The sequence below is a fragment of the Microtus pennsylvanicus genome, chromosome 15 (assembly GCF_037038515.1).
Source record: "Microtus pennsylvanicus isolate mMicPen1 chromosome 15, mMicPen1.hap1, whole genome shotgun sequence".
NCBI lineage: Eukaryota > Metazoa > Chordata > Mammalia > Rodentia > Cricetidae > Microtus > Microtus pennsylvanicus.
In genome coordinates this window covers 17243346-17255147 of record NC_134593.1, presented here as the reverse complement: position 1 = coordinate 17255147, position 11802 = coordinate 17243346, and the positions used below count along the sequence as shown (strand labels likewise).

The window sequence follows — 11802 nt, the reverse complement described above, 5'->3', positions numbered from 1 at the left end:
TATGACCCAACAAGTAGAATATAGCTAAGGTGGGAACAGTATAAATACCAACCAAATTTGTGCAATGATCAAGTCACACATCTCTTATCTGGTGTAGGATAAGGCAAGCTCCGTGAAACCCGATCTCTAAATGTCTTCCAGCATTTCAAGTATGCAGCCCCCACACCACCCTCTGTGCTTGCCCTCACCTTTCCCTGCCCTGTCTGTGCCTGCAGACACAGTGGGGTCTCTCAGTGACACGGGACCAGAGAGAAAGCCCCTTCACTTCCTTGGAGAAGACTTTAAGGGATTCGGTGACTAATAAAAACAACACTTGTGACTCCTAAGTGGTCATTAATGAATAAAGAACCTCCGGGCTGCACTGGAGGAGAGGGTGCCCAAAGGGTCCAGAAAAGGAGATGAAAATACTCGGCAGCTGCCTCCCTAACACCGCTACCACAGGAAGAGACTCGGTGCTGGCGCTGGGCCCACTCATCCAAAGCCTGTTCCCTTGGCGCTCTGGGCAGCCCTCCCCTCATTACTGGAGCCTCCAGTGTCCAGCCCCAGCAAGACTTCAGCGGGCAACTCTTCCCTGCCCTTGTCGGGACCTGGTTGAGCTTGCCCATCGCGGTCCACGCTCCACCCACATCCACGAGAAGGGACTTGCCTGTGTCCCCAACCCAAGAGAAGACCATCTTGCACCTGGTGCTTAGGCTGGTACCTCTCCTAGGGGGGCACTTGCTGTGGTCACTGACCCCAGAGAAGGGTCTTATCTGAGTCCTCTAATCTACGGGCCCCTTAGACGGACCCGCCCTACTCCCCTAGCCCCACAGGGACGGCCACTCAGCGCCCTGCTCCACATAAGGTGATCCGCCCCTCGCCCCCGGCCCGGAGGGAGGGCGGTGTGCACCTCGTCAGGCGCAGCGCATCGCGTGCCCGCGCTCCTCTCCCGCAGTCCTCCCGTGCGGCGTCAGGCAGAGGCGGGGTGGGGCGCGGTTAAAAGAAGCTGCAGGTGGGAACCGGGGCTCCACCCGCACAGTCCCGGATTGGATTCCCACTGCGAACCGTGGGCGCCCGATCCGACCTGCGACCTGCGCCCTGAGCTGGAGCTGTGGGCACCGCTGCAAGCCGGGAGCGGGATCCCACCGAGCAGGTAAGCGCGAGTGGGAGAATTTCCTCCGAGAAGCCCGCGTAGGTGAAGGAAGTGGCCTATCCGCTTCCTCGCCATATTTGCCCCTATGGGGCGCGGGAATAGCAACTGTCCCCAGGTGGCCCGGTGGCCACAGGCAGAGTCTTGGCGGTGAGGTGGGTACCCGCACCCGGGCTGTCCGCATCCTTATCTGCCTCCAATCGGCATCTCGGACCTTTGCTCGCCCCCCATGGGCTAGAACCGCTGCGAAGTGGTTGTCACCTCCGCCGTCCCCCCCCCCCCCGCGCGCTGCTCCAGAAACTGGGATCAACTGGTTTGACTTCTGCACGCACCGTGCCCCTCTGACTTGCACAACAGGTTTGAGAAATACATCAAGTTGTGTAAAGTGACCAGAGTCCGGACTGAGTCCCTTTCCCCATTTCCTATTTTGGTTCGGGGCTGTCTTTGATTTGGAGGTCATTGATCTGTCCCACTTGGATTTGGGGAGCAAAACGGCAGAGCAAAAGAATGGTGTTTAAGTTCGGTCCATCCCTGAGACTTGGCGCAATGGATAAGTTTTGGAGAGAAGTGCCCTTTCAGGTGGCATGATTAATACTCGGGAACTTATGAAACGAAGATGACAGTAGTGTGCACAATAGTAATTAAAAGTAATTGGTGACACGTCTGATTAAAAAGTTCAGACACAGGTAGTAAGTACTTCCTTGTCGGGTGAAGGAGCCTAGTCCCAGGTGTTAGTCTGGTTGTTGTAGGCTTGGGCTCCCTTCTCTTCCTGGGGACGCCTCGGGTCTCAGAGAGTGTGGCCTTCAAACAGCTGTGGACACTGGGAGGGCTATGGACTTACTGCAGAGGTAAGGGAACCCAACCGAGCGACTTCAGTCAGCTTGTGCCTGCAGCCTTGTTTTCCTTCAAGTAGACTTGCTGCTTTCTTTGCCCCAGTTCTAGCAGAATCTAAGCAGTGTTCTAGAAGAAAACGTCCTGTCCTGATGCAGTTCCTTAGGAGTGCAGGATACTGCTCAGAACTGCCCCTGTGGAGAGCTTTGTCAGCTCTTTGGATCCAGCAGAGTCTTTGGGGGTGTTGTCTGAACAGAGCCAAGGAAGGGAGGTGGTGATGGGGTGAGCCGGCTTGGTGCTAGCCGCCACAGCACTGGGGTGTGAGGGGTTCCCATTCACCTCACCACGGTTACTGAGACCCAGAAGATTGACTCACCAACCTGGGTCACTGGTAAATTCCCATGGTGACTTTATTCTTATTTCTTTTTTCCTTTTCACTGTAAGAAAAGGAAAAGAGCTGGGTATGGCCTTTTAATAATTTCATCGATAGAAAGAAAATTCTGACTTGCACATTCTCACCATGCAGTTCTGACTCAGTCTAAAAAGTCCAGAGACTATGAGTTTGGGTGTATTGATTGGTTAAGTGGAATACAATTGTGGGAAAGTTGTTTTCCATTCAAGTTTCTTTTAGCCCATTTGTGCATAATCTTACAGTGTCCTAGCTAGGATTTTCAGGAGCTGTGGCTTGATCTGGGAGAGTGGAACTGGGGCCCCTGAAGCCTCCCTCTCCACTCCTCAGACTCATTTAATTGTAACTGAATCTAAATTAAATGTCTGGAGAGGCAAGAGCGTTGCTTGGGATAGGCAACAGCTAAGAGGGCCTATAAAAGAGATGCTGAACTTCATGGGAATTATTTTTTGTAACTCAAGTGGAATAAAAAACAAAATTTTGTAGATTGTCCATTCTTGCTTTTAAAGGCATAGCAAAAGTTTCCTTGGTGTTGAGTTGGGGTTGACCAGTATGTGAATCCTATGGTATTGCACTGAGGTTGACCAGGTATATGAATCCTAACCTGAAGCCATCACTGGCCACTGTTTTGAAATCACAGCTCCTGACGGTTTGCATCATTAAATTTCAAACTTGACTATCAGGTTGTCTCTTGGGTCACCTGAGATTTCTGGAGACTTCTCAATGAAAGAAAGAAAGGTTTTTGAGATTTGTTTGTAACTCGGAATGGGGCTTTGGCTGTACCCAGCTTCTCAAACTCTTTGCCACTCTTTACATACTAGAAAATTGGGTCTGAGGGTTGGGGTAAGAGTATCATTGCCATCATCACCATTGTTATCATGACTACAGGGAAATCAGCCTGCACTGGAGAGTGCATTTGTCAGAGTGAAAGAGAACAAAGCATGGGAAACTGATAGTACCCAAATTCACCCTGTAACGGGATCAAGGCAAACTACCCACAAAGTTCATCCAGTGCACTTGCACAGAACTTGAAAGAAAATGTCAATAATGATGTTTCCCATTCAACAGGTGGCATTCCCACTGCCATCCATAAACAGAGCAGCCTCATAGTGCCATCATCACCGCCCTGCTGACCTCCAGAGGAGCTGGAGCAAGAACTAGAAGTCCTTGTGGAGGGATTGCACCTTGGCTCCTGAGCTGGACACACGCGGAGTCCTTAGGAACAAGACTCAGGTTTGGGTGTTTTGCTTGGACCTGGTTTCCTTTGTGCCCTCAACTCTACAGACCTCACATGGGCCTCTTAAGGAGTGTGCTTTCCTCTTGGATCTATAATCATCAAGTGATAAGCTCTTTCTGTGTGCCGAGGAGTTTGGTTTGGGTTCTGTCTTCCGTGGAGCTAAAATGGCATTATTGAACCAGCATGATTAAATTCCTAAGTAAAGTTTCTTGCCTTCCTTTGCTGAACACGCTGACCTAACTCAAAGGGCAAGGCTTTCTCTCATCTTCCCCATCCCCTCCGCCCAGCAGCTGCTGGCACTGAGAGCTCCTCTTCCCAATGTTTTCTCCTCAACTCTCATAAAACTGGACTCAACCTTCAAATACAAAACGCTTCCAAAGCCAGTTATTATGACACACACCTGTCAATCTCAGCCCTCAAGAAGCTGAGACAGGAGGGTTGTTAAGAGTCAAACGTCACCCGAGGAGTACAAGGGCAGTCGGAGACACCTAGCAAGACCTGTCTCAAAATTATAACAAAATTATAAAAATGATCATGAAATTTTATTGTTGCTGGAACAAAGGTAGACTAGCTTATCTGAAATGCAAAAGGAAAAGACAAATTCGCTTCATAATAGCGTGCCCCAAAGGTGGGCTCACTGCTGTGTTTTTAGAGTTAACTATTTAAGACTGGAATTATAACATCAAGAATTAGTATAGAGTTGTGCCCTGTTATCAAATGCATCACAGAAATAGATGTGATTTGTCTTTTTAAGCCTAAATTCAACCACATTCTTGTAAGGTGATGTCTGTGGAGCTAAGCTTATCTATTTATTTGTTCCTTATAGGCAAGCCAGGAAGCTGTCAGATTAAACAAACTTCTGTGGTATACAAAGCAAGAGTTAATAACTTGATTTTCACCAAAAAACCTCCTCCCATCATCTCAGGCCCCTTGAAGGGCGGCAGAAAAGTGAGGTTTTGTTCACTGCAAACATGTTTTCTGGTGGCTGCAGTACTTTGAGAAATTACTTGTGAGTTAGTAACCCCTTCTCAGATGGTGTGTACTTCCACTTCTCCAACCAAAGTCTTTAAGAAAGATGCCTCCAGGTCATGGGTTCCGACAGTCAACAGAGTGCAGGAACTTCCTAGGCCTTTGTCAGTCTGCATCCTATTGGCTGAGCTGCCTGCCTACTGTTAAGGCAGGCCAGAAGGACAAGTCCTTTAATCTCGGTCGCCCAGCACCTCCACCCCTCTTGAAGCTCCTCGGGTTGGGAAGAGTCTCCCGGAAGCAGCCAGACTTTTCCAGGAACTGAAGTCATGTATGCGGAAGTGTAGGGCACAGAGACCTCCCCCCCCCCCAAACTGCCCATCACCCTGGAATGGCTCCTAATACTTGTAAGGTGACCTCCACTTTATTGCTTTTGGCCCATGGAAAATGCTATCTAGGACAAATACCTGAGACTTTTATGGAAGACACCCTCAGTAACGGCGTGGTCTAGACAAAGAGTCATTTCACTTACGGAAAGGTCTAACCCAAGCTCACCCCATGTCCATGGTGCAGTCACTTAAAGCCAGTGTGAACTACAGAGAGTAGTAGCCCTCTTTCTCAATCATTTCTTCTTTATTGCTTTTCAGCAAGGCCCCTTGAACCGGGTGACTTGCTTTTTGCCCAGTTGTCTTGAGTGACAGAAGGCTAAAGATGCCAGCCTTTGAGTTTAACCTTGTTTTCCTGAGTGACTTAGACATCTTGTGTTGTTGTCTTCCTTTAAAGCAGTGGTTCTCAACCTGTGGGTTGTGACCCCTTATGGGGGTGGAATGACCCTTTCACGGAGGTCATCTAAGACCCTTGGAAAACAAAGATATTTACATTATGATTCATAATAGCAGCAAAATTACAGTTATGAAGTAGCAACGAAAAAAACTTACGGTCGAGGGTCACCACAACCTGAGGAAATGTACGAAAGGGTCGCAGGAAGGTTAAGAGTCATTGCCCTAAAACTTCGGACACATTATTGAAGTTGTTTTTCCTTTGTAGTCCTTGTCTGGAGTATTTGTTTGAGACAGGGTCTTGACCCCCAGGTTGGCCTATACCTTCCAAACCGTCTGTCCAGTTTCCCATGTGCTGGGTTAGAGACACATACCACCACACACAGCTAAATTCTTGGGGTTTAGTATTAGGGTAAGTTAAGCGTATTGAAAATTGATTGTCTTCTATTCAGATGCAGTAGGTGGGTAGAAAGAAAGTCTTTAGAGGACCTAATTCAGAGGCCCGGGGAGGGGGTGGAGTGGGAAGAAACAGTAAAGCCAGTACCATCATATTGTCTCCATCTGTCCTGATTCTTGGGGTGTGGGACCCCAATTCTTAGGGAGAAAGCACGATCTCTCCACCGCCTCTGCGACCCCAGCCCCTCGGCATTCACCCACTCTCTGTGGTCCTTGGTACCCCGATCTGTTTGCTTCCTACAAGTCAGGTGAGCAGTGAGAAGGGATGTGGCAGAGAGCTTGCAGAGAGAGCAGCCCTCAGGGCCACTCAGACCCGATGGACTTCGCAGCATTGGGGGAGAGGGAAAGCTCTTATCTGATAGACCTCATCCATGGGACAAGCTGTTGAGCAAACTGCAGAGTGTTGTGTTCATTGGTTAACGAGAGAACATTTTAAAATGAATACTTTCTCATGGGGAAGAGCTGTGCCAAAGTATGTGTGATCTGTAAGACTTACACGCTCTTGCCTCCTCACAGGCCACATGTTGGCACGCCTCCAGGAATAGCAGCAACAGTTAGGGAAATGTAATAGAGCGTCTTTCTGGAAGAACTAAAACCTAATTTTCATAATTCATTTTATTTAAGTTTTTTTAACCACACAGATCCTTATGGTGGGGAATGGACGTCTCTTTGGGGCATGGGATACATGGTAAACGAGAGAGAACACTTTAATAAATACTCTTAAGTTGTGGAGCTTCAGACCATGGCTTCCCAGCAACCCATCTCTTTCTGTTGACTCTCAGCGTGCCTCTGACTAAACGTCTCCAGGACTGAGAACCATAGCTTTACCGAGCACCTGTTTCAATTTTTCAGACTCCTAGCTTTCTGTTAATGCCAAATACCCAACTCAGCTTCTAAGTTCCAGATCAGCACAAGGTGTGAATCTTTCTGCTACAATTGCCAAGACTGTTGCCAGGTGCCCCACAGTTCATGCCCTCAAACTAGTTTGCCTTGGCCTCTTAGCTGCTCCCCTTATGAAATAAAGGACCCTCATTCAAGACTCAACCACCTACTTAGACTCCCACAGGTACCCCAGAATGCCAGGTCTTCCCAGAACCATGAAGTGAGTATGCCCTCAGGGAGCCTGGATGGACCCTCAATGCTCTTGTAGTCAAAGTCATTTTTCCACAGTAAGACAAAAGACACTAAAGTCCCACTGATAATGCTCATCAGAGCGCTTAAAGACAGAGTTATGATATATTTAGTAAAGAAACTGTGAGGATGCAACTATGTTGCTGATATTATGAGATGCCTATAAACACTAGCTGTAGCTAAGATGCTGGCCATGCTATTGCCATGGTAATCACTGCCCAACTGTTACAAAATAATGAAAGAGTGTCATTTTAGATCTTTTCTGGAGGCTCTAGGATATAGTTCAGTGAGTAGAGCGCTCATCTAGCACACACAAAGTTCTGGAGTTCCATCCCCAGCATGATAGATAGATAGATAGATAGATAGATAGATAGATAGATAGATAGATAGATAGATAGATAGATAGATAGATAGATACATACATACATACATACATACATACATACATACATACTTTTTATTGGTTGTCAATTAAAATTGTACCGTCTGGAGAGAGGCATGGTGGTACATGCCTGGAACCCCAGCTCAGAAGGTAAAGGAAAGAGAATGGGAGCCCTAAGCTGGCCAGGGCTACATGAGACTCTGTCTCAAAAGCAGAAACAACAACAGCAAATGCTAACAACAGCCATATCATCAAGGAGAGTACCACTACTTTTTTTGTACACTGAGCACAGTATCTCTCTCTCCTTTTCATGTTGTAGATGTTTTACTTCTGTATTCCCATTTTGGTTTTGTTTTTACAGATTTGGGCCTCTCCGTTAACCTTTGATCTGAGTTGTCCCCATCTCTCTGTGACCTTAGGTTCCCACTCTCACCTGCCCCTATAACAGTGAACACATTTTTTGAGAAGCCTCATTCCTCTACTTCTGTGAATACTGGGAGTCAGCAAGCTCAGGTTCAGTGTGGCTCTAAGAATCCAGCTGTTCTGTGATAGCCTTGTAGTCAGATCATATGATCAACCTTTGGAACTGTGAGCATGCTGATGTACTGGCCCATGGCAAGGGGGCAAATCCTTGGAACCAAAACACAAAACTTTCTAGCCCTACTGCCATGTGCACTTCTATCCCCAATGGTGTGCACCTCAGTCTCCATTGTCTGACCCAGTAGGAGCAGAAATCAGCACCCAAGGGTCAGATGGATGTGGCAGCTACTTTGTGAGCCCAAACCTGATGGCTTTCTGAGAAAAGCATAGACTCTAAAATTAGTCAAACCCAAGACATCCCAGGGGGCATGGTAGGCAGTGTGAGGAGTGGCCAGCAAAGCTGAGGGTGGGCTGTCTACCAGGGTAGGTTGGGCACTGACCATGATTAACTTAGGGGGAAGCTGGACAGTGTTACTCACCCACTTCCAAGAGAATAAATATCTCCTGAGACCAACAACAAAAAGACTTTGGTGACTCTCTTATCCCTTCCAAGAGGATAAAAAAAAATGCCTGACTATCTTTGTTTCTAAAGGTTTTCAGTGTCTGTTATTCATTACTCCCGCACCCATACACACCTTTAAAAGAAAGAGCATGCCAACCAATTCTTTCTTCTTGGTGATGTGAGATAAGAAACATCTGTGTGAATTAGAGTACGAGTTGCCATACAACAATGGTTCTTAACCTGTGAGTTTCAATCCTTTGGGGTTTGAACAACTCTTTCACAGGGATGGCCTAAGTCCTTCAGAAAACACAGATGTACGTGGAGGCTGCGCTTTCATTTCCCAGCAGCCCAGTCCCAAGTAATCACGCAGAAACTTACATTAATTACAAACTTTCTGGCTCATTAGCTCAGGCTTATTATTAACTAGCTCTTACAACTTAAATTAACCCGTTTCTATTATTCTATATTTTGCTATGAGGCTCACAGTTTGTTACCTCATATCTTGCTTCTCCAGCAGCTGTTTGTATCTCCCTCCTCTCCATCTTCTTTCTCTCTCTAACTCTGCTTGGATTTCTTGCCTAGCTATATTCTACCCTACCATAGGCCAACGCAGCTTCTTTATTAATCAAAGGTAATAAAACATATTCACAGCATTCAGAGAGGTATCCCACAACATCACAGAGACTTACATTATGATTCATAACAGTAGCAAAATTATAGTTAAGAAGTAGCAATAAAATACTTTTATAGCTGTGGGGGGCACCATGACATGAGGAACTGTGTTAAAAGGTTGCAGTGTTAGGAAGATTGAGAACCCCTGCTTTAGAGGAAAGAAGATCTTTTTCTCCCAAGATGTCAAATCAGTCTTTTAGAATGGGCTTCAGTGGCCCCTGGTGCAAGGGGACCTGTATTTTTGAGCAACAGCCAACACATGGCCTGCTTCCATCAGAGAACAAGGAAACAACTTGTGTCAAACCTTGTGATTCTCTTTTGGGGAAGGTATTAACTTTCCTGGGAGCACATGATTGCAGCAGATGGTTTATTCTAGCTAGAAATGAATATACACTGCACAAGGTCAACCAGCAGCATGGCTTCCTCTTAGTCTGCTAAGTAAACCAGAGTATGTCATTTATCATAACGAGTGATTTTTGCAGTTCTTTTGTGGCTTGGATAAACTGCCTGATCACTAAAAGCTATGGCAGAAGTTCTGAGTCCCTGGGTCAAACCACAGTGATAGAATGTGTGCCTTTGCATAGGGAAGAAAGGGAACTTGGGCATGAGTTTGTTTACCTGTGTTCTTGGATTAATGGCAAACAGCCACCTAATATACATCCTGTGTCCAAATGACGACTTATGTGGCATGTGAAAGGCACAATTCTTAGACGAGAAGTGAAATCAAGTACGTGTTTACTGTGATGCTCATTTATTGAACCTCTTCACCTAGCAAGGAAGCTGCCGGGTTGATGTTGCCTCCTAAAGGGAATAAAGAAGTTGGCGCACTATTGGTTACTCATGGTCGGAAACGAGAGAACATCTTCATAATGGGCGTTCCTTGTCAGAAATACACACAGTGGAGGGCCAGCCAGGCAGTTGAGACCTGCCCAGATTCGCACCGTCTTGTAACTCACTGTGGTATTCATCGGTTAATTCAGAGGTGCCTTCCGCTAACTCGCTTTGCGCCTTTTTGTCTGTTTAGGAGTAGACCTGCGCCATGGACTGGGGGGCCCTGCACACGGTCATCGGCGGTGTAAACAAGCACTCCACCAGCATAGGGAAGGTGTGGATCACGGTCATCTTCATTTTCCGAGTCATGATCCTCGTGGTGGCTGCCCAGGAAGTGTGGGGTGATGAGCAGGAGGACTTTGTGTGCAACACTCTGCAGCCAGGGTGCAAGAATGTGTGCTACGACCACTTCTTCCCGGTGTCCCACATCCGGCTCTGGGCTCTGCAGCTGATCTTCGTGTCTACCCCAGCACTGCTGGTGGCCATGCACGTGGCCTACTACAGACACGAAACCGCCCGGAAGTTCAAACGCGGAGAGAAGAGGAATGAGTTTAAAGATCTGGAGGACATCAAGCGGCAGAAGGTGCGCATCGAGGGCTCGCTCTGGTGGACATACACCAGCAGCATCTTCTTCCGCATCATCTTCGAAGCCGCCTTCATGTATGTGTTCTACTTCCTCTACAATGGCTACCACCTGCCCTGGGTACTGAAATGCGGCATTGAGCCCTGCCCCAATCTTGTGGACTGCTTCATTTCGAGACCAACCGAGAAAACAGTGTTTACTGTTTTTATGATTTCCGCATCTGTGATTTGCATGCTGCTCAATGTGGCCGAGTTGTGCTACCTGCTGCTCAAGCTGTGTTTCAGGAGATCCAAGAGAATGCAGGCGCAGAGAAACCATGCCCTGAAAGAGAGCAAGCAGAATGAAATAAATGAGCTCATCTCAGACAGTGGTCAAAACGCAATCACAAGTTTCCCCAGTTAAGCATTTCAAGGCAAGTGTAGGTGAGCCCTGACAGAACATGTGTCCTGTCTGTAGACAACAGCAATCTGACCACTCCCTCTAGGGTGAGAGTTTGTCTATAAAGACTCATAGCAAATAGATTCTTGAGTTCAATTTGTGTAGAACACCTGAACTATTCACATACCACCTAAGTCAAAATTGTGATCCGTCTCTGAAAACAAAACCCTGGTGACAAATGAACCTTGAAGTCACCTTGACAAGTCCTATGCAGACATCTGACTTAGTGGATATTTCCTGAGAATTTATATAACTTGTCATAAAGAATGATTTATCTAGAAATTAATAGTTTCATCAGTAAGATATTTTTATAGGGTTGAATATTTTAGTTCTGACCTTGAACTTATATAAAGTATTTTTTTATGACTGGCCTTCCTTACCTGGAAAAAAAATATGCAAAGTTAGCTTTACAAGTGCACCCCAAGTTTCTAAAGTTTGAACTTGTAAAGGGTCTAGCATGTTCTCTATACTGTTTCACACTGTCCGGGGACAATTTTATGAACCAGAGTGTCCTCTTAAGTGGGGTGGGTTCATTGGACAGTATGTGTTGCTGCTTGCCAAATACAGATGGAACTGAAGGAAATGGGACAATTTTCTAACTGGCCTTCTCTACCTATGGTGAACAGTGCAAACATGAATGTGATCACCCCAATAAAGCTCGACCTTGTCGCTTAAGCCTGTGTACACTGTGAGTTTCTGTTCCCTCCAGGCCCCCACCATCATCACTAGGAGGTACCAGTAGCTATGGGTGTAGGTACCTGGATCTCAAGAGGCATGCTTGTCCGTTAGCACCCTCAGCTTGGAGATTGCACTTCTTGTAGGAATTGGGTCAGTTCAGCCTTGGTGGTACTGCAATCCTAGCACTTAGGAGGCGGCAGAGGCAAGAAAAGGTCAGCACTGGCTACATAGTGAGTAAGTTTTTGGCTAGCCTGGGCTATATATTAAGACCCTCGTGTCATAAAACTTATAAAGAGAA

General features: G+C 46.8%; 1 protein-coding gene across 1 annotated transcript; it reads left to right on the top strand.

Annotated features, from left to right (window-relative positions):
• Positions 1 to 366: 366 nt before the first annotated feature.
• On the top strand, positions 367 to 11501 carry Gjb6 (gap junction protein beta 6). Its single transcript, XM_075949701.1, has 3 exons — positions 367 to 1132; positions 3438 to 3602; positions 9999 to 11501. Exon 3 carries the CDS (start codon positions 10014 to 10016, stop codon positions 10788 to 10790), a length of 777 nt encoding a protein of 258 aa, XP_075805816.1. The 5' UTR covers positions 367 to 1132; positions 3438 to 3602; positions 9999 to 10013; the 3' UTR covers positions 10791 to 11501.
• The last annotated feature ends 301 nt before the right edge of the window (positions 11502 to 11802 follow it).